The 22132-nt window shown below is 40.8% G+C and overlaps 3 protein-coding genes across 8 annotated transcripts in view; 2 read left to right on the top strand and 1 right to left on the bottom strand.

The window, feature by feature from the left end:
- ANKRD27 (ankyrin repeat domain 27) overlaps positions 1-16316 on the bottom strand; it is a 42578-nt gene extending 26262 nt beyond the window's left edge. For 3 of the 6 annotated variants that reach the window (XM_071756778.1, XM_071756776.1, XM_071756775.1), the window contains exon 1: positions 16175-16303. The gene's annotated coding sequence lies outside the window, so the exon portion shown is untranslated. Of the gene's footprint in view, positions 1-6406; positions 6636-16174 lie in introns of those variants that run through there. The other 3 variants (XM_071756772.1, XM_071756777.1, XM_071756773.1) reach the window with 3 other exon arrangements.
- Positions 6799-11210, top strand: RGS9BP (regulator of G protein signaling 9 binding protein). The gene has a single exon (XM_071756781.1). The coding sequence runs from the start codon at positions 7219-7221 to the stop codon at positions 7930-7932; it is 714 nt and encodes a 237-aa protein (XP_071612882.1). The 5' UTR covers positions 6799-7218; the 3' UTR covers positions 7933-11210.
- A 110-nt stretch (positions 16317-16426) lies between the features above and the next one.
- NUDT19 (nudix hydrolase 19) lies at positions 16427-20909 on the top strand. Its single transcript, XM_071756780.1, has 3 exons — positions 16427-17134; positions 18437-18644; positions 19662-20909. Exons 1-3 carry the CDS (start codon positions 16427-16429, stop codon positions 19874-19876), a joined length of 1131 nt encoding a protein of 376 aa, XP_071612881.1. The 3' UTR covers positions 19877-20909.
- The last annotated feature ends 1223 nt before the right edge of the window (positions 20910-22132 follow it).

Raw genomic sequence — 22132 nt, 5'->3', positions numbered from 1 at the left:
CACTAGATGTGTCACAAGGAAAAGATGATTTCTTAGAGGAACACCACAGTTTAGGCTCAGCACTTACCCAAGACAAGGCACTATACCCTTCACTGCTTGCTTCCTCAATTCTAATTCTCTACAAAAACTATGACACATCCTAGACACAAGGGTAGAAAAAACTCTAGTAGGTCCCTTTTGAAATAACTTGTTATTTTATTCAGAGGAATTAAACAGGCTTACAAAGCTTAATCTGTTGTGTGTCTTTTCCCTCATTCAGTTTCCCTTAAGAATCAACAGGATTTGCATGATTTACTCATGCAATTTCATCTGCACGTCCTAGGAAAGAGTGAGAACAGAACTTTAAGCCACCCCTACAGTCAGTACCTCTCTTAAACCTTAGGTGCAGAACTATACCCACCACATTATTTACTCAGTGTGAGGTTCTTATGCTTGTTCTGTGGGACTTGTGATATCTTACTATGTAATGCTGTATTGGCACTAAAAAAATGCCTCTCTGTAGATCATGAAAGAGACAGACATCAAACTCTTGTAGGGCAGTTTAATAGAGAGGAAAAACTATACACCAAACTCCCATCGATTTATAGATAAGCCTCCAAGTTTCCACTGTGCTGTTAACTGATCTTTACTCTGTTAGTTGATCTACAGTGCAGTCCCTCATAATTAGGCACCTGGAAAGCTCCCTTAGGGAGCACAAAACACCAAGCTAAAGATATAAGCAATCTCCACAGTGAAGTTATCGCTTATTTACAGTGTAGACAACCTCAGCCTGAACCACTGAAATTTGGCAAGTGACAGATAACTACCTCAAGCAAAGTTTTCTTGGGAAGTTCCAGATAAGATGGCCTATCTGCTTTCAAAACATAATAAAAACTAAGAGCTTCTATGAAGGAAGCCTGATTCAGCAGTCTCTGTGATCTCTGGAGCACAGAATTTAAGTCTGATAACACAAAGGGGAAGAAAATGTTTGCTCTTTGACACCTTCAAAAGACAAGCCAAGGTCAGTTATTAGAAGGCTTCAAACCTAGAACAAAACCCCACAGTTTTGCACAAGATCTGTCCTACCACAGTCCTTGGTTAAAAAGGATGATCAACAGTAACTCCAGAGCTGATGATTGCTATAAACATTTCCTGGCAGGCAGTGGGAATCCAAGTTCAAGCTGTAAGCTTCTTCTAACAATGGTGGGGGAGGAGAAAAGGCAATGCAAGCCCAGTGGCAGGTCCACTAGAGCTGCACATGCATTTCACTGATGTGTAGAACATGAGACTAAAAACAGACTTTAATAAGTAGGACTAGTTCTCTACAAAAAACCCCAAACTGCCTGCTCAACAGCTGGCGAGGCCACAGTTCCAAGTAATGATGCTTAAATGACTACAGCTTAGTCCAAGCATGTTTCAGAGACAATTTATTATACATAGGAAGATAAGCACCAAGCAGGACTATATGTATACACACTCGGGGCCTGTAAAATAGTCTGCCATAGCAAGACTTATTTAGGATTCATATACCCTTTTCAAGCTGCTGCACTTCAAAGAAAATAAACTGACTGGAAGAGAACCTGAAGTAAGAAAGACAAGAAAGTCCTGGAAATAGGATCCAAAACATGAAATGCAGTCATGTTATTTATGCTTAAGAAATGGCATGAAATAGGGAGAAATTTCTTTTCCACATATTGATCACACTCTCAGCAACAGGCATTTTTTCTTCATCTATAGAAGAAATAGGCATTAGCAGAAGGGAACTAGAGTCAGATTACATAGCAGGAACACCTTTCAAGAGAGAAGATAAACACATGTTTTAGATTGCCTGGCAAAGCTATCAAGTCTCAAGTTTTAAATCTTTAAGAACCTGTTAGACAAACCTCTCCTAGAGGTGATAATGGACACAGTGAAGCTAGAAGGCCACCCTGCATGGTCTCTCAAGACACTTTCCAAATCAATCTTTTATTAACATAGTTGGCCCACAGAGGCATCTTCATCTTCCTTTTTATTTGATGAATTAATGTTCATTATCTGGTCAAGTGGTAGATGAGACTGCTATGACCCTCCCCAAGAGGCAGTGATGAAGAAGGCAGCGTACCAGGTAGTGTAGTCAGGGAAACAACCACATTAACAGAAGAAGTGTTTCCAATCACTATAGCTGTATCACCACTTTTTCAGCTTAAACAATATTTAAGTCCAAGGAGGTCTACCCAGAATAGGAAGGGGAAGAGAAGAGAAGAACACATTCCTCAAGTCCTCATTTAGAAACCTGTATCTTGCCATGAAAAAAACTAAAAACAAACAAACAAAAAAACCCAGCCCAAAACAAACAAACAAACACACACACACACACACAACTGATAAGCTTTGTCTAGAAAGGAATTAAAACAAACATTTCATTCCCTGGCAAAAAAGGCAGAAGAGATTTGAGAGCACTACGAGTCTTGCTGTATGACTTATGTAGCTCATAAATAATTATCCACACCCAAAAAAACCACAAGCAACTCAGGTACATTAAGAATGAGTCGACAGATCGTCACAGGAAGTACTTGAAATGATAATCTTCAATTCCTGCTTCATGAGTTACACACCTCACTTAACTAGCTTTAAACCACTGAGCTGCAGCCATGTGCACTTGTTTACTACAGAACTGACAGGGTTGAATCATGTTTGAGAGCTCCAGCAAGAACCAAAAAGAAATTTTATTCCAACTAAGATGCCATCAACATGCTGTACCCCAGTAAGGAAGCTAAAACTTCCAGTTCACATGGGTATTTGTCACCCACCTTGAGCAGAAGCAAAGAGTGCAATCTGAACTCTTCACCACATTCATATTCTTACACAGCAGGAAAAACACGAGTCAAATTACTACTGTTCAGCAATCCACAATTTTGAATTTCCTTCCCTTTTCACTCTCTTGCCTCTGCATCTGGTCAGTGCCACATGAGTGGATAGTATCATAGCTGATTAAAATGTGTGCATAAAAAAAGAAAAGGTGAAATAGCTATTCATTGAAATAGTTGTTTCTATATTCACTTGGACCTCCATCTATCCACAGCATTCTTCTGAGAGACCGAAGTGTGGACACAGATACAAACAATTTATGTCATTACAGAAAACCAAATGACTCTACAATAAACAGATCAAGTCTATAGAATCAAGAAAATACATTAAAGCTTCCCCAAACTGCAGACCAGGCACTTTTGAGATTAAGTCAATTTCTTTCCATTCCAAAAGTTAAATGCATTGGAAAATACTGGCTAATGCATTGCTCTAATTCTAGAAAAGCATTAGAATACTCTATTGAGAGTTTGCTGGTAGAACTCAAGATGCAGCTTCAGCCTAATTTAACTGTGTGTGTGTGTGTGTGTGTGTGTGTGTGTGTGTGTGTGTGTGTGTGTGTGTGTGTGTGTAACAGAAGCACCCAGGGGAACACAGACATATCCTTCTGTTTGCACCTTGGAGGACAGCTTTAGATTTACCAGCATAAAGCAAGCAGGCAATGTACAAACCCTTATATAAATTACCAGACTGACAAGAAAACCCACTAGAAGTTGTCATAAACTATATGCACTATGAAATGCATTAAATTCTATCATGATGAGCTATAAAGCAACTGCAAGTACTAATATTATATATAAGATTTAAATGGAATCACATCAAGTGTGGCTTCATGCCTCTAAATACAGAAATAGCTCAAATTCCTGGAAGAGAAGCTAACTGATCAGAGAATCTAATAAGCATTTGGTTACTGTTTTTAAAAGAAAAGCCTAATCATAACCTTAGAACAGCCAAATCATTTCTAGATTAAAAGCACATGATAATTTTTATTATACAACTAGCAGTATAACTAAAAATAGCTAAAGTTAAAAATCAGACCATGGAAATCTAAGCTGGTTACTTTCCTCCAAAATACTGGAAAGTAAGGCTTAGAACCTTTGGTACTGAAAACTACACATAGGATTTAACTATGACAGTTTATTTTGTCCTTGACGGTGTTTTCCTTTAGAGATGTTCAAATGAGGTACCTTTTACAGACATATCAGGTTTCAGTTTCTATTTGGGAACATTTTGAAACTTAAAAAACCCAGACACTAAAAACAATTTTATTTGCTTTTGTTACTTAGCAATATCCATCCACACTGAAGTTATACAACTGTTCACCCCATTCTTAGGCACATCTAATGTCCTGCTATACCACTGTTAAAAACCTAAAACACATACTGCAGAGAAAATTCCTTTCTTAACAGAATTGGGGATTATGTTTACAAACACTTCATATTCAATGTGGAACACTAAATGTCTTGGTTTTCACTGAGGTATTTTAATAACACTTCATAATACAGTAAAGCAGCTACCAAAGTTAGTAAAAAATATTAGCCTGGTTCAGTAACCTAAAATCTTTCCAGAAGAGCAAGTTAGGACATCACAGTGGGATGCCAACATCAGTGCCCTCTTCACAGAAGTCCAGCTAAAAAGCAGCACAACGCCATGTTCTCCAAAATAGTCAACACCAGATAGATCAGCACATCATGATCATGAAGAATAAACTTACTGAATTTGCACAGCACTCCTCAAAGTGCATCTCAAGCAAAGATGCTTCCTACAAATGTTAATGAGCCATACATAAGGCCACCTCCTCAGGCTTGCAGAGGTATCAGCACATGCACTTTTTTGGAGGAAGGGGAAAAACCTAAGAAGTTGAAAGACAAGGACAAACTGTCCTTGTTGCTTGAAACCAGCAACTCTGTACTCATTTACCTTAGTTCAGATTGTCCTTAGACATCTAAGGCAAGTAGACAGCAGCATTATCTGATACAGATTATAACTGCTGCCACCTTCAGGTGCACATAGTCCCATGTTATGAAACAATACCACCTCTCCCGTTTTCAGCTGCTTTCAGAAAAGCAATTTCAAGATTCTCATGTGCCACCATGAAGAGTAACTTCAGTGACAGGTGAAAGACTTTAAACACAGTTACTATACACATACACAAAAATAAGTCAGCAATAAGCTTAACACTCAGGTCACACAGGACTCCAGGTTCAAACCCAGAGCTAATCCCTTTTCCACCTGACAATGATTAAGCAATTATAAGATTTAACTTATGATCAGGTTAAAAACATCCTCTGTTTCTTTATTCCTACAAGGAAACAGGTGCTACTGATTCACTGCTTCTAAGCTACCAACACACAAATTGGTAGAAAGCTACTTGGTATACTTTGTAGTAATTGTACAGAAATTAAACAGCAGTTTCTTCCACAGGTGACAACCTGCAGCAGAAGCTGCATACAACTTAAAATTAGGGCTAAAAATAAGGCAGAAAAAAAAAAAAAAAAAAAAAAAAAAAGTCAGTGGAGTTCATGCTACCAAGATTCAAAAGAAGGCACATAGCCTAGACAAGACTTCACACTGGGCTCAGCACCAGAAAGCCAGTCTGTCAGGACTCTGCTCCTTGCAGGAAATTATCCTGCTCACAGCTCACACAGCACTACAGGAGTGGCAGAATAAAGGAAACGCTCCTCCTTATGGGTGGATGTCTCCACATCTTTTTCTAGTTATTGTAGTATCAGAAAACCACTCAGTGCCCACAAACATAGTAGCATATGTTTCAGCAAGTTCTCCACAAAAATACAGAGACAATAGTCTAGTTTACTATGCAGCACTTATCAACTTTCTTCCGGAAGGTTCAGATGTACGTTTAACCACAGTCCAGTGTCCATCACTAACAATGATGCTGTATGTTCCATGCCTGTGGAACACGATTTCTGCTAGTGAAGAACTGGTGTTTCCCGACTGTAATGTTTAACTGCTTGACTTTGGCAAACTGCAGACAGCCTGCACCGCACACCAGCCCTGCCCCTTGGTCTTCCTGAATACCCCGTGTCAGAAATGAAGGAAACACAAGTTCCCTCCCTCAGAACTGCCCTGGAGCCCAACAGCGCTGCCCTCGCGTAAATAACCCACGTCGCTGGGATTCAGTCAACTTCTCCATTTCTGCCGCTTTCCCGCGGTGAAGGCGCGGGCCGAAGTCAGGTGCCAGCCAGGCGGCGGGCACGAACAAACCCCGCCTGTTCGTGGGGCCCGGGGTGCCGGTGGCACTCGAACGGCCCGGGAGCAGGGACGGCCTGGCCCCCGCCAGCCCCGCAGCCCCAGCTGGGAAGCAGGCCGCGGCCGGTACAGCCCGGCTCCGCCTCCCGCCCAGCTGCAAGGCCGCGGCCGAACTACCCCTGCCCTGCTTCATCCCCCGTCACGAAGGGGCGGGAGGGCACAGCGGGGACCACTCCACGGCGGCGGCCGCCCGGCGGGTCGGACTGGGCCGGGCCGCGCAGTTCCCCACAGCAGGTCCCGCAGCCACGCACTTCGGCGACGCGGGGAGCCCTCCTCCCGCCGAGGAGCGAGCCGGGGCGGGAGTACTACTTACACCGACCACACTGTTTCCCCTCCTCCCCGGCCGCAGACAGACACTGCCGGCCCACCTCCCCTCACAGCTCCGCGCCTCAGCCAAGCCCTACCGGGATTCAAGGCGGGCCCGGCGCGGCGGCAGCGCCGCACGAAGCCAATGGCCGGGCGCCGGCGGGGAGCAAGCGAGGAGCCAGGCAGTCGCCGCGGGGTCACAGCCTGGGGAGGCGGAGCTTGCGAGGGCTTATAGGGCCGGACCGGGCCGCGCCTGGGCGCTCCCTGCGCGGCGCCATGTGACCCCTTGGGCGCCCAGCTGGGATGAATTAAAGGCGAGCGACTGCGGCGGGGCTCCGGCAGCGGGCTGGGATAGCCGGCTGCTTCGCTTGCCTTCTCCAGAGCTTTATTGGGTTTTCTTTTTTCTTTGTTTTTTCCTTTTTTTTTTTTTGGGGGGGGGGGGGGGGGAAGGGGCTTACTTCTCTCCCCGCCACCCGCGGTGTTTGGAACTTCTCAAAAACCGGCGCCCGATCTCCGGAAGCCGATCTCCCGTTCGGCGCCGTGCGAAATGGGCCGCTCCGATTCTCCTGTAGGGTGGCAGTAGCGGGCGGAGAGTGATGCTGCCTGTCCCCTGGGGCTACCCACAGCCCGACCCGGCTCCATAAGCAGCCGGCGGGGACGCGAAGTGGTCAGGAGGTGCTGTGCATGAGCCATCCGAAGCTGTCACTTGCCATGTGTGCTGGTAGCGTCTGGGTTGGGCAACTCCCTGGTCCCGGTACCGGGTGATCGGGGCGGAGCGGTTTCAGCGCAGAGCGGCGGGGAAGCGGCGCCGGCGGGATCATGGTGAAGGAGGAGTGCAAAGCGCTGCTGGATGCGCTCAACAAGGTGACCGCCTGCTACCGGCACATGGTGCTGACCATCGGCGGCACCTCGGACTCTCAGAACCTGCGGGAGGAGCTCAAGAAAACTCGGCAGAAAGCCCAGGAGCTAGCGGTGGCCAACAGGAACAAGCTCACCACGGTCCTGAAGGACAAAACCGTGAGTAAGGAAGATAAAGCCGAGTTCGAGAGGCTATGGGTGATTTTCTCCACGTGCCTAGAGATCTTGGAGATCGATATGAGGAGAGCCCTGGAGCTGGGCCACGAGTTCCCGCTAAATGTCCCCAAAAAGCACCTGATCCAGACAGGCATGAGTGGGGGAACCTCTGGCGTGGCCGCCAGGGCAATGAGCGTCCAGAACATGAAATACGAGGCTGAGCGCAATATAGACGTGGTGGATTTGAAAGACCTCGAGAACGAAATTAACCAGGTAGGAGAGATGATGTACGAGATGGAAATGAAGGTCAATGTTCCCCAGTGGACAGTAGAGGCTAAGCAAGACCCAGGGGCTGAACTAAAATCCACCATCAGTGTGGGCGCTTCTTCTATTGGCATGATCTCTGTGGAGGAAAACAAATCCTTCTGCGATATCAGCAAGGTTCTAGCTGGGATTGTTTTCTCCGCTGTGCTCATTATCGCTATTATCCTGGCAGTGTGTGTGGTAAAACTCTCTTAGGGTGATGCAGGCTCTGACAAGAGCAGCCCCCTCTGGAATGTTACGCGCTTCACCTTTCAGTTTCAAAACGGGTGACTTGGATGAGCAGAGAATTCAAACCTAGCGCTTGGAAAAAAACAAAACTTTTGCCTCTCGGTATTCTAAAAGGCGCGATTTGTTTCTTCTTGCTTTTTGAAGAGGTGCAAATCAGCCTGCAGAATAGGATGTCTTCACTTGCTGGACTTTTAACAGTTAACTCTGAAATATCAGGGTATTATCACTACTGGCTATAACAGGGATTTGTCTGCTATTAATAGTTCACTATTCTCAGAAGCCCGTATTTTTTGCTCTTGAACAGGCTCTGGTATTTGTTGCTGCTCACTGTTTACAGAATTTGAGAGTAACACAAATTGGGAAGCTAGCACGGGTCTTTTGTCTGACAAAATGAATATATTTGGGGTTTCTCAACAAATGCATAAAATGTTACTCCAGCAGAGGAAAAGAATGAAAAGCTTCTATTTTAGATAAGCTAATAGTTAGGGAGGGGGAAGGTGTGGAGAAGAACGGAGAAAACAGAACAAACGATGTTTGATACTAAATACCATTTGTTGATTTAGACTGGATTGTACAGAACCCGGTTTCATGGGCTGGCACAGCATTCGGGAATGACTGACTAATCGCCTCCCAAATCCAACGGGAAAAAAGGGGGAGTTGCACATTCAGAACACATACTAGTAAGCCTCGTGGCTCTCATTTACCACAACTTAGTTTTCCCCAGCAGAAAGGTGGATTCTTTTGCTGCTGGTTCAGATTTTTTTTTCTGTAGAAGCAAACAGTTTGCACTTCACATATAATTATATAAAAACTATATAAAATAGAAGCAGTGAATGTACCTATAGCAGAAGCCGTAATTTTTGAAAACAGATTTTGGCAAACAAAAATGCTGTTGAGTTAAATGCTGTTGAACTTTTTATTAACTCAAAGAGATCCCCTCACTTGTTAACAGGCAGGGATTGGTGCCTGTATATGTACTGCCAGATTTCTGCATGCTCTTGAATTCATTACAGAAATCCAGAAAAAGCTAAAAATGTGTCTCAGTTTCATATCTCATTCATCTCTGATTAATCATTTGGGAAACACAAAGCTTGTAGGATTGATCCTATTTGGTAAACTGCAATTTTGGGAGGCAAATGCAGTATAAAGCTTTCCAGTGCTTTCCTACAGAATTGTCAACATCTAAATGTTAAACTGGGGAGACAAACACTAACTTTATAGAGCAAACGAGCTCTATAATGTTTTGTAAAAGAACCTATGTATTATGGTATTTATTATGTAACTTAGGGAATTGTCTTGTTACTGCAAATACATGCACTCTCCATTCTAATGTTTGGCACTTACTTTATAGTGACACTCCACAGGCAACTACAAACATCCAGTAATACTGTTTCTTAAATAAGCTGTTATTCTTCTGCATTGATTATGGACACATTATCAAAAAGTAACAATTGGACACTTTTTTTAATTACTATACAATAATTTCATGCTTGTTAAATAAAATTACATTGACAACACTCACAAACAGCTAGTAATTTTGAACTAAGAACTAAACATACTTTGAAAAACTACAGCAAACAGTTTATTCTTTAAAAATTCAAGACAGATGGATTTGGAGAGAAAAAGCATGTTAGAAATTTGAACCTGATCACTCGTGAGAAGAAATAGTGCAGGTGAGGAAAACTATTAAGTGGAGGCATGAACTATAAAAGCTGAAGACTATCAATATGCTGAAGCACAATGTAAGTTCTGCACATTGGTCCAGTGTGGCTCGATTCTCATGGAAATTCAGTTTTATGAGATGACTCTGCACTCCTTTTTATCCTATTCACTCATTCCATAGGATGTGTTTTATATGTAGTTAGTCTAGGTTTGGAGGACCTGGCATCCTATTAACAAGGTCAAGCCTGTATTTATCGGTGCTACTGTTTCAGTCTGTCTAGACAATGTCTAATTGCTGTGTGTTATTTAAATGAGAAGTCCTTCACAATCATATTGAGTAAACATATTTATGGAAAATACAGCAAAAACTGAAGAAGAATGTACATGTTTGGATTTCCACCACTAGTCAGTAAAGATTTGTGGGTATTTTCACTCTTTGCACTCTCCTTTTACTTAGTTCACAGGAAGATGGGTAAGAAGGTGGACTTTAGTCTTGAAAAATCAAATATTTATTTTGAAATCAGATAATTTAACTAGATGTTCTGAAAACCCAGGTAATACAAGTCTGGTTTCTGGTGAATATATAAATTATAACACCTGTAGCATTCATTATCTTGTATTTTGGTACCCTAAAATGGGTATACTGTTTATCTATGGTTAGTTGTATAGAAGAATTTTTAAGAATAGATAATCTCATCTTCAAAAGCAAGCCTTAGGGCGCTGGTAAATTGTAAATTTTCAGTCCACTGCATTTTTTTTTTTAATTTGTATTTTGCATACAGGACTCAAATAATTCCTACAAGTAGCCTATAATTGTGTATATCTTACTTCATTATGAATATGCACACAATAAGTATTTAAAGGATTGGGCCTTAGAAAAACAATGTATTTTCAAATCTTAAGACAAAGCTGGCTGCAGATTTTTTCATCATGAGTTTGTTCTTAAAAATCTGTATCATCTTATATTTAGGCTATCTGAAATTAATAGATTAAGTAGAATCCTAACAGAGGATTGGCACCATCTAAATGGATAATCTTCCTGCCATTAATCTCCTACACTTGATACAAGCATACATTCAATGTGACAGGCACAACAGCGCACAAAAAAGCAAGATGAAACCACCACTGCCCAAAATTTGCACTGTTGCTTCTTTTAAAGTAAGAAATAAAAAGTTCTTATAGATTTGCAGGTCTTCATTTTTTTTCCCCTGGAATACAACTGGAAAGGAGACTAGAAATGCTGTTTTTCTGAGTGAAAAGTGGGAAGTCACTAAAATACTTTGTATTTAAACAGCATGATGAAAATGAAAATAGTGTCATGCTGATCAGTGAATGAGAATGTGTTGTCAAGTACAAAAGCAAATGGTCATTGCTTAATTTCAGTGTTCTACTTCTGCTCTTTTGTCTTTTTTCACAGGGTACACATGGAACTATTAAGTTTGTTATGTAGTAGAATCTTACTCCTGACTTGAATTATACTGAATTTGCCTGGGCATGGGTGGTATTTTCTACACTTGGAATTATTCAAACTTGTTACTGTCACTATTTATTTAACTTAAAATAAAGTACATTCTTACAACTTATGGGTTGACTTGCAACAGTGATTAGAACCAATCAAAACTTGGAATACTAATACAGCTTGTCAGGAAGATCTAAGCAAAAAGTTCCTATTTCAACCACAGGAATAGAAGCAACATGCTCAGCCCTCTCAGTACCATTTTTACATAGATGCATCCTTCTCAAACTCCCAAAGTTGAATATAGTGATATATCTTAACTTATACTGCAGGGGAATCAAGGTGATGTTGCCTTCAGCACTGCTTGTTTGGTGGTGTTGAATGAAGTACAGAACCATTGGCTTGGGCAATTGGAAACTGGAGAGTCTTAACCAGACTAAACTGATGTCTTAGATCCTCACCATGCTGGGATCCCAACTCTGCCCCCTTTCAGTCAGCAAAGCTTGCATTAACTTCAGCAAAAGACACACAACCTAGGGAGTGTGAAATTTGGTACTGTGGTATTGACAGCAATGACAATCAACAGTTGTATCAAACTACCTGTGCTGAGTGTTAAATGCAGAAATTTGTAGCTTTATTCCAGGACATCTTGTCTATCACCATAAAAACTACATTTTTTAGTTTACTAACAAAATGAACACAGAACCCTAACTAAAGCTATTCTCTTCATGTTATAAACACTGTAACAACCAAACTTCAGCATTATAAACATGAAATTAAAAGTTTAGGAATTCTTCATGTAAATATGAAAATATTTCTTACATGAATGCAATTATTTAAAACCAGACTAAATTACTGATGTCACAGGCTTTCGGATTAAAAATTAAATATGTGCTTATTGTTTGTAGTCAAGGATTAGTTATGGTTTTCTTCTCCTTGTAAGGCTTGTGTTGTTTATGTGCATTTTCCAGAAAAAAACTTCTATTTTAAGTGTTAATGGAACTCCTAGTCAACATATTTACCCTTCACAGATTTTCATTATGTAAAAAGTCATTCAGTAAGACTAGTGGATTACAGATCTCCAAATGCTTTCTCTCAATACGATTATGTAAGTCTTTTAATGCAGGACCTAGTCTACACGTGAGCAGCACTTTCTATGGTAAGCATACAATAAAAGTGGGATTAGAAAATGATGTCTTTCTTATAAAATGATCTGTATGTGTTGAAGGAAAGACAAGAAAAGGAAGGAGATGGATGGATGTAGTCTTCACCTGATGTTAGCAAAGTATGCTTTTTGTTAAATATAGCATCACAACATTAAACTACAGCTTTGTAAGAAAGTAGTATCTTATATCCAGTAAGTAAAGAATATAAAATATCCCTGAGTGGAACTGACCACCCACTCTTCAATTAAATGAATATATAATAATAGTAAAAAATATTTTGATTTGCTACATGTTGATAGCAGTTTTACAAAAGACAATCCTTTTCTCTCTGCTTCACACTGCCAGGGATTTTTTATTGGAAAAGCTAGTCCCAGAAGGCTGGATTCTGTCATCCATTCTGACAGCTTGCTGTCACAGTACGTGATGCAGTTGGAAATGTAGCTTAATCAGCTACCAGTGATTAAACCTGTGGAAAGGTGAAAAGTCACATGGCATGCATGAAGGCTCTTCTGCATCTTTTCATACAGCCACATACAAGCATTTCATGCTGGAACTGGAAGGAATGTGACTAGAAGCCATGTAGACAAATAGGAATAGCATTAAAGCATTTCTGAAAATGCCACCCACAGAGGCAGGTTAGCAAAAGCAATTACATTTATTGCTCAGTTTCAGTAATTTTGTCTGAATTGACTTCTTGCACCGCCATAGGATCAGGTGGTGTGGTTTGTTTTGTCTGATTGACCTGTACATCTTATTTATACTGTACTGCATGACACTATCTATTACACACTTACTAGTAACATCTCTACCAAATTAAACAAGCAAAAAAAAAAAACTCTAAAAGCAAGCTCTAATTCAGATGCACAGAAACAAAGTCACAATCTGTTATTTTGGTCAGTTTTCCACTGCATTAAAATAATCACTGAAGTCTATGATCAGTCAAGTCTGTCTCTCACACAAATTTTCAAAGAACATACAAAGTCATTGATGTGTCACAGATGAAGGAATTATGTAGCCTAAAACATGCAAAAATTATGAGCTTTTCTGTAAGAATAGTAAACATATGGTTATACAGCCATGTATAATTGTCTTGAAAAAAGATACTCAAATGCAATTCCTGATCTGGAAGAATCTATATATAAATAGCATAAAACTTGGGTGAAAAACAAGGAAGTTGGAAATGAGAAAAGAAGATAAAAGAAAATGTTTAACTATTTATACCATATAAAATGACTGAGCAGTACCAGACACACCAAACACGATACTCCCTTAGAAACTTTATCTAACATGTTGATTGCATGTGTAACTTTATACATAACCAGACATCTGAGTTCTGGGTCCTGAAGGAGTGGTCTGAATCATAACTCTTATCAGCCACTACAGCTTAGTTTAGTGAGAAATCACATGTGTGAAGACTGTTCATGTAATTAAAAGCAACAGAATTAGAACTATAATTTCAGCTTGCATGACATGCAATCCATTTTGCATCTGTTGGAAGTAGGACATTTCCAGTTGTTAATACTATCTGTAACCTAGTTTTCTGATCCACTTTGATTTGTTAGAATATTGTTTTGTTTAAAGGTAGCTATATTTTTTCTTTCAGTCAGTCTATATAACGGTGCTATAATCATAAACATTCATTGCATAGATCTGCCATTTATTCACATTTTTGACACAACAGTTGAAAAACTACAAAATAAGTGCCACAGTTTAACAGTTTGGGCAGAGATAAAAACAGAGCTACTTACTTTTTATATTGCTCATGAAGTCTGTCTATTCATTGATATTATACAAGATAAACAACTAAAACCTTCAGAATTTATTTTTTAATTAGCCAGTTTGAGATTTAGTAGACATGCTCAGTGAAATCTCCACTTGAGGTTGTAACAATTTCTTTGACATAGTATACACATCTACATGTGGCAGCCTTTTTACCAGATGCATACAAATTAAACCAAGAACTCAATACCATCATCTCCAACTCACAGGACAGCATGAAAGCCAAATTAAGTTGTGAGATAATGGTGGATGTTGTTTTTATCTGAAATTCGTTATAACAGTGACATGACTTGCACTGATCTGTATCTGTAAAATAATTTATGCAATTATGTGGCAAAAAGGAATTAAGTTGTTCTATTGCTAAGTATTATAATCACACACAAAAAAAAACTTCAAACAAAGTAAACATTACTTTAAACAAAGCAGGGGGGGAAATATTCAAATAACCTCGACATTGTAGAAATAAATAATTTACAATGAAGATCTTAGAATACTTCAGAAGGAATTCTTATCAATGCAATAATCTTAAGGTGTTTCATTGGATGTAACTTTTGGATCTCTTCAGAAAGGTTTATTTTTCAATACAGCACAATCTTTTTGAAAACAACCTGAAATAAAGAAGTATCGGGTTTCATTTTTGCAATAGTAAAACAGTTCTATATATGTGTTGGTATTACAACTGATTTGGAAATGACAGTGTTAATTATTGGTACATAAGTACTTTCTACTTAAAATGCCTTCATGCTGCAATGATCTGACATAATGGACGCTAAATCTTTTTGATCACCCATCAAGCTCATTGGACATTAAACCTTGAAAAACCTTAGTAGTTTATTAATATTTCACCAGTAGTATAGTTTTTAGGCAAAGCACATTCCAACAAAACGAATACTCAACACAGTAAAACAGGTAACTATACTAAGAGTGCAAAAGACAAACACGAGATGGTCGTGATGATATGATGTTCAAAATGCCTTCTACTAGGAAACAAGCCCCTTAGTGGGCCTGAGCCTTCCATTTCTTAAGATAGTAATCACTGATGAGCAGTAAGGATAAAATTAGTATGAAAAATGAAAACGGTTACAAGATGTCCCAGTTTCGCTTGTATATTTGGTCATAAGGAAAGGAGAGGGAGACTTGTATATGGTCTGGCAATACTGCAGCTGGTGTTCTGACTGTTCCAGTATCACCTGTTCTTTGCTGACTGCAGCCTAGCATCAGGAGGCACACATGGCCCAGCCATGCCTGCATAAACCTCAGCTGAATTTTTGGGCTTGTCAACTGGCATATTCCAGCATCCCACTGGCTTTCAGTTACGTTAAGCCACATCTGAGAGGCATTAACTACACAGTCAGATAAAATGGCACAGGCAGGTGTGCGGATATTTGCCAAACCACCTAGCAGAAGGATTATGAATAGGAGGATTCCCCATACATTACATGCTAATCATATTCTTAAAAAAATTCTCAGCATGTGCCTTACAAATTAAAAAAAAAAACCAAACCAACCATCCAACTAAAAAAAACCTGTTACTGAACTAAGGAGTAAAAATGAAATGTTAAAATAAAATGTTTTCTAAAGAAAAGTATCTGTTGAAAAAACTTGTTCAAGGTTTGGCTATCTTTCCTGAACATATCTTTTTTAAGGTAACCAGGTACTTAAAAGCTTCTTCAAAACGGAAGAGCTGTGTAATAAAAATTACTTACAACTGTACATACTTGTCACCTTTGAAGGCTACTAGAAGAAATCCAAACAACTTGGAGCATGACATATTTAATTAAAGACCTAAAATGCTTTATCCATATGCCTTGATGGGGAATTGAGATAAGACTTCTCTGAGGCTTGCTCGTGGGTCAGTAGCAGTATTATGATTACAAATCAGAGTCCTTGGTTCCTGACCCTGTACTGACTCCTGGGGCTGCAACTCAAGTCCCTTCAGCAGGGAAGGTCCCTCAGGAAGACTTTACATCTTGTCATGCTGCAATATACACTCAATGCTACGAAAACTCAGGGAGCGCAAAGCATTCCAAGCCTCAGATTTTCAAGTAAGTTGAAAGCCACCACCTCGCTCCTTTCAGCCATTCGCCGCGTGCCTGTAAACCCTCTGTATTTCCTTAAGCTGTTGCCCTTTGAGGACACCACTTACCGGATCAAGGCAGATCGGGGCTGAGGCATTACTGACAGCTCCTGGCAGGTCTCCATCTCACCACGTCTCTGGGCGGGCCAAACGCTCCCTCGGCGGCGGTGAGCCCAGCCCTGACCGCCACCACGGCCGAGACACGCCGGGCCCTCCCGCCCGCTGCCTGAGGCTGCAGTGGCTCCTCCCGGGGCCCAGGCGGCGCCCGGACGGTCCCGCCGCGCGATCTCGGCCGCAGCAGCCGCCTCCTCCGCCTTCAGGATGAACTCGCGGATGCGACCCTGGAGGGAAGCGGCCACGCTGCTGCTGGCGGCGGGTACCCCAGGGCGGCTGCCGCGCTCTCCGCCTGACCACACCGACTATGAGCTGCTGCTGCTGCAGCGCAGCTCCCGCAGCGGCTTCATGCCCGGCGCCCACGTCTTTCCGGGTGGCCTGTTGGAGGCGGCCGATTTCTCGGCCGAATGGCTGGGGCTCCTGCCCGCCTCGCCTCAGTGCGGGCTGAGCCCGGTGAGGCCGCCGCCCCCCGGCAGCAGCCGGGCCCCGCTCTTCGCCGCCGCCCGGGAGCGGCTGGGCTCCCCGCTGCCGGGAGAAGTCGCCTTCCGCATCTGCGCTATCAGGGAAACTTTCGAGGAGGCGGGAATTCTGCTGCTGGTGCCGGGCCCCGGGCCCGGGCCGGCGGCGGGCAGCGGGCCGGCCCCCCTGCTGCCGGAGGAGCTCTTGCCCCCCGCAGCCGAGCTGAGCGAGTGGAGGCGCCGAGTGCAGGAGGAGCCGGGCTCCTTCTTGCAGCTGTGCCGGCACCTGGGCTGCGTTCCCAACATTTGGGCGCTGCAGGAGTGGAGCAACTGGCTGACTCCTGTGGCCAGGGCGGGCCGCGGCGGCCGGCGCTATGACACAGCTTTCTACCTGTGCTGCCTGGAGAAGCGGCCGCCCCGCACCTCGCAGGACGACCAAGAGGTCACAGCCTTCCTGGTAAGAGGCCGGTCCTGCCCCCTCTCAGGGAAACCGGCCCGGCTGCTGGCATGGGCCCAGTACCCACTGAACAGTCCAGCAAGGGTCTGGCTCTCCAGCTGTCTTGATTTCGCTCCCTTAAAATGTGAGAAAAGGGAGTTTTCACCTTCATGTTAATCCCCTCCCGTGTACATCTCTGCTTCCCACCAGTAACCCCTACATCAGCCGAGCCGCTGTCACTGCTGGCAGAAATGGGCGTTTCTTGAAGGTCATGGCACGGGATGTGTGTCACATCACATCATTTACACCTAATTACTGTATCTTACAAAGGTAGATGACAAGTAATCACTCTTTTATCAATGGTGTATTGTCACTGTACCCTTAACATTCAGTACACGTGGAGAAATCCATCTGGCATGTTCAGGGTATTCTAGGGCCCCAAGAGCTGCTGGTAATTTTAATTTTTTGTAACTACTTGGAATAGTTTAAGTAACATACACTCTTGTTAAAATAGGGTATTACTAAAACATTATTTGGAGCTATATTGTTTTGGGTTTTTTAATTGGCGGGGGTAAAAGTAAAAAAGAAAAAACGTCTTAGGGTCACATACACTGAGTTGGGGTTTTTTTAGAATTTTTTTTAGAATTCTGAAGAGTCTAAAAGCAGTTAGAAGTAGATGAGAAACCCAGTAGTTATGTAAAAGTTTACCTACTAGCTAATTATTACCTAACAAAAGTTTGCTATAATTTTTTTGTAACTGTAAATATACTGCAAATGCTTATGCACACATTTATGTTATTAAATTTAATGTGAGATTAAATTAAGATTACTAGTAGCTTAAGCATGCAAAACAACACCACGTTTAAATATAACAATGTTCACTCTGAAAACACATTGTACAGGAAGCATAGGTTTAGTGGTACCTTTAATTTTTAAAGCATTAGTAGCAACCCTGTTTACTGAGTTGACATTGATCAAGTTGAAGTTTTTCTCTTGATTTCAGCAGACTTAGGCCCTTAAAACAAGATGCTATTTGAGTTTCCAAACTTGACATGCCTACATATAAAACAAAAACTTACAAAAAAAAAAAAAAAGCAAGCTTAATTATTGTATTTAAAATGCTTTTACAATGTTGCTTAGGTTTTCTAAATTTCTTGTTATTTTGATATAGTTTATATGTGTGTCTTACTGTTTTCAGAAAATTTGGGCTGTTTGAAGATCTTTTTGTCTGTAGAGACTTTCTTTGCTAAGGGCTTGTGAAAATATTGGTACTTTCTATCTGGTGATGAAGCTGTTCCTTCAAGGCTTGTTTCAATCTTTCAGTGGTCATCACCTCCAGAAGCCATTGAACGCTTTAAATCTCAAGAAATATGGTTTCCTCCACCTCAGTTCTATGAATTGTGTAGGCTGTGCAACTTCTCTTCACTAGATGAGTTACACAAGTTCAGCTCAGATCGAGCTCTAGAGGGGTGTGAATGTTGGATGCCTGTGATGTTGAGTGCTTCAGATGGCTACATTCAGCTATTGCCAGGTAAGAAAACAGATGAAGGTTCTTTTAAATATATAAAAGCTTGGGAACTGATAGATACTCAGTCCTCTTCACACAGACTGGTCTATAACTGAAAAGAAAATATTACGGCACTGTATGCTTTTTCTACTGCTTGGCTCCCTTGTTCAATACATTTCATACAGCAGTTATTTCTGTACTTGTACATAATCTCATTGTTTCTATGCTTTTTTTTTAAGAAGAAATATTAAGTATTTTAACTTTTTTATTATTATTCTTAATTCAAAGGATGTATTAGAACTTATATTTAGTCCTTTTAAGTGTGAATTCACATTTACTGTTTTTGTCAGGGCAAGTGGGTCAAGTGTAGCTGCAGTATGTCTTCACAGCTGTAGTGGTAGGGCAGTGAGCTAAACACAAAATCATTTTCTTTCTCCCCTTTTTCAAACCAAAGTGTCTCTCATTTCATAATCATGTACATTTTCACCTTCTTAGGAAAAGCTGCATCTACTACTTATTATTTTATGAATTTTAGTTTGGTCTTCAGTATGCTTTCTTCTTTTTTGTCACATCTGACTTCTCAAATTTGTGGTTTATAAGCATTCTTGTACAAGAATAATATGCATTTGTATTGCAAAACACCTTTCTTCAATAAAACAGAAAAAAATAACTAGTAGTATTCCTAGTCCTATTGTAGACTATCTTCATACACTTGGAAGGGTACTTGTCTTCTTCTCCACCCATTTCATAAACTTCTATCTGACCAGGATGTGACTATAGCATATTACTTTTATCAGGAACACTCAACATCCATACAGTACCTCAGATGTCCACCACAATGCCACTGACAGATTCTCCAGAAATTTATGGCTGTATCTCGAAATTTGAAGATATTTTGAGGCTATTTACTTTTTTATTGTTAAATAAATTCCCACTGAGTTTCATGTCCTGAGGAATGTTAAAAAATTGCTAGTGTCACTGAGTCAAATGTTTGAATAATAAGTTTGGCAATGTATAACAAACTTTTTTTTCTGCCCTCAGGAGATGAGTTATATCCAGAAGATCCAGATTATACAGGAGAAAAGAAAATCATCATGACAACAGATAAAACAGTTGACAAGCTCATGAAAGAGGGTAGTATATTTCACCGGATTGTTATTAAAAACATCAACAATCTTGCTGTCTATGTTAATATTCAAGCAAAATATAAACATATGAATCCACTGATGATAAACTCTGAGAACAGCAGATTATAATTTTTAAAGCTAGAATATTTTTTATTACATATTCACTGTGGGCTTGGTCCTTTCTAACCACTGCCAAATAGCTATGAAAATATTGCTTTGTTCTGCCAAAGCATTTTGTGTGTTTGAGATTTCTGAGTACCTAATTGGTTCACTCTTTGAAATAGCACAGTTGTGCCAGTTACGGTGTTTAGATAGAGACTGAAAATGTAACGTAACCATCAACTTAATTATTGATTAACTTAAATGCAATTTTTTGGTAACGATAGATACTAACTGTAGAATATGCTGCAACACTGGTCTGGTGGGTCACACAGGTCCTTTTCTCACTGAAAATTTAAGTATCATCTCCAGAACAAACATATATAGAGTTAGAATTATTTTTTTCTATGCTTCCCAAAGTTATCCTTTAGACAACTGTAATGCGTGTCCAAGAATGAACGAAATCTTCCATTCCATATCTGCTGACATCTTCCATTATCTCATTTTTGGGAAAATGTGTGTGTATGTGTACGTTTAGATTTATTAACTAAGAATCACTCTTAAAAAAATTTATGGAAAGTTAATGTTCAGATTTGATATACCTAAATTCTACTAATGCTAATCTGTTAAAAATTTTACAACCTACAAAACCAGAAATCATTTATACAAAGTCACCTATGACATTGAGTGCATTCTCAATATCTTAATCTTCATTTTGTTAGCAATTTAAAAAATAGAAAAAGTTTATCTGTAAAAATGCTGTCAACTTTAGGGAACAGTGCATTACCTTGGAAACACCTGTTTCAATATATCAATATCCTACATTTTTTCTCTCTACTTTACTAAATATATCTAGGATTTAAGAACTTCAGATAAAGTACTGCTGCTTGCTTTTTTGTTTTGGATTTCTGTTTGTTTCGTCTTTTTTTGTGCAATAAGTGGAATAGCAATATAAATTCTTCATCTGGGAGAGGAATGAATAATGATTTGAGATTAGCCAGTAAAGTTGTTCAGAAAGCTGTATTTCAATTAAAATCTTCTGCAATATTTTCATTAAATCAAATTAGTTTGTAGTATTCATTTGTATTAGAAAAAAGCCTGTGTTTTTTTCTCTTCTCTTTGAACATGCTCAGACTGCTCTTGGTTTTGCAGAACTTGTTAAAATTTGTATACCTCTACTAAACATAGATCACGTAAAGTAGTATATTATGTACACTGTGTATAATGCAGTATAGTATCTCCTTCAGAATATTCTGGCTGACTCTTCTGAACGTGAAGACAACAGGAAAACTAAGAAAACGTAGATAAAGAAAGTACCCTTTCTTACATGATTTTTAGCTTTTTGAGATTAACTGTGGTCACTACAAAAGAGGTAAACCTGTGCTTATTATCATTTTTGTAGAGTCTATAATACCAAGTATATTGACTGCAAAATTATGTCAGTATTTGTTTGTAATGGGTAAAGTCACCTGAGCAATTGCTAGGCTGTTTTAAATGAGCAGATGCACAAATCTAACCAGATACAGAATTGATAAAGATGTACACTGGTTGTGATCTCTCTTTCATGTTCTGTGTAGAACCAAGATTCCTTATTTTTAGTTAGTCAACAGTAAAGCAGAAGATTAATTCTGTCAGTCCAAGAAAAGGGGACAAAGAAACACTTTGGCACCCGGTCTATGCAGCCTTGTGCAAAAGAAAATCAGGCTTGAAACTTTTTTAATGTCTGAACGGAAAGGGTAGTACACAAGAGTGAATTAAAACAAGAAGTAGTTAATTTACCACAGAGCTTGAGATGCTAGAGTAAAGTTTTCTTTAAGGCCTAAATGCCATGGGTCATTTACAACTGTTTTCTGCTGTAGTTATGCATTTATCTAAGTAGCATAGAATTCCAATGGAAAACTGCCAGGTGCATTTTCTCCCCATCTGCTTGGTCTCACGTACCAAGAACACGGTCCACTTCAGACTTTGCAGCAGAGTCCGGGAAAAACACATCCTGCCGAAGCCCTGGCTGTTACCACCTCACAGTGCCGGATGCCATTTGCACAGAACAATCCCCCTCGGCTGTCTTCAGCTGCTCCATCGCCTTCCCACCCGGCTATTTCCCTCCCCCGCCTGCGGTACCACCGGCCCGGCCCGGCCCGGCGCCTCTGAGCCCGGGGCAGCGCAGTAGGAACGCAAAAGCACCGCGAGGTCTCCTGAGTCACAACCACAGCTGAGGTGACCCCGGCCCTTTCCCGCCTCTCTCTCCCTCAGGGCGAGCCGGCACATGGGCGGGGCACGCACTGG

Source organism: Heliangelus exortis, chromosome 13, assembly GCF_036169615.1.
Source record: "Heliangelus exortis chromosome 13, bHelExo1.hap1, whole genome shotgun sequence".
NCBI classification, from domain to species: domain Eukaryota; kingdom Metazoa; phylum Chordata; class Aves; order Apodiformes; family Trochilidae; genus Heliangelus; species Heliangelus exortis.
The sequence above is the reverse complement of the archived record's forward strand: the minus strand, read 5'-3'. Positions and strand labels throughout refer to the sequence as shown.

Excerpts from the sequence above, each read along its gene's own strand:
- RGS9BP (XM_071756781.1), top strand. The coding sequence starts at position 7,219 with ATGGTGAAGGAGGAGTGCAAAGCGCTGCTGGATGCGCTCAACAAGGTG.
- NUDT19 (XM_071756780.1), top strand. The coding sequence starts at position 16,427 with ATGAACTCGCGGATGCGACCCTGGAGGGAAGCGGCCACGCTGCTGCTG. Across the intron at positions 17,135-18,436 it reads AAGAGGTCACAGCCTTCCTG|TGGTCATCACCTCCAGAAGC; the intron begins GTAAGAGGCCGG and ends TCAATCTTTCAG. Across the intron at positions 18,645-19,661 it reads CTACATTCAGCTATTGCCAG|GAGATGAGTTATATCCAGAA; the intron begins GTAAGAAAACAG and ends TTCTGCCCTCAG.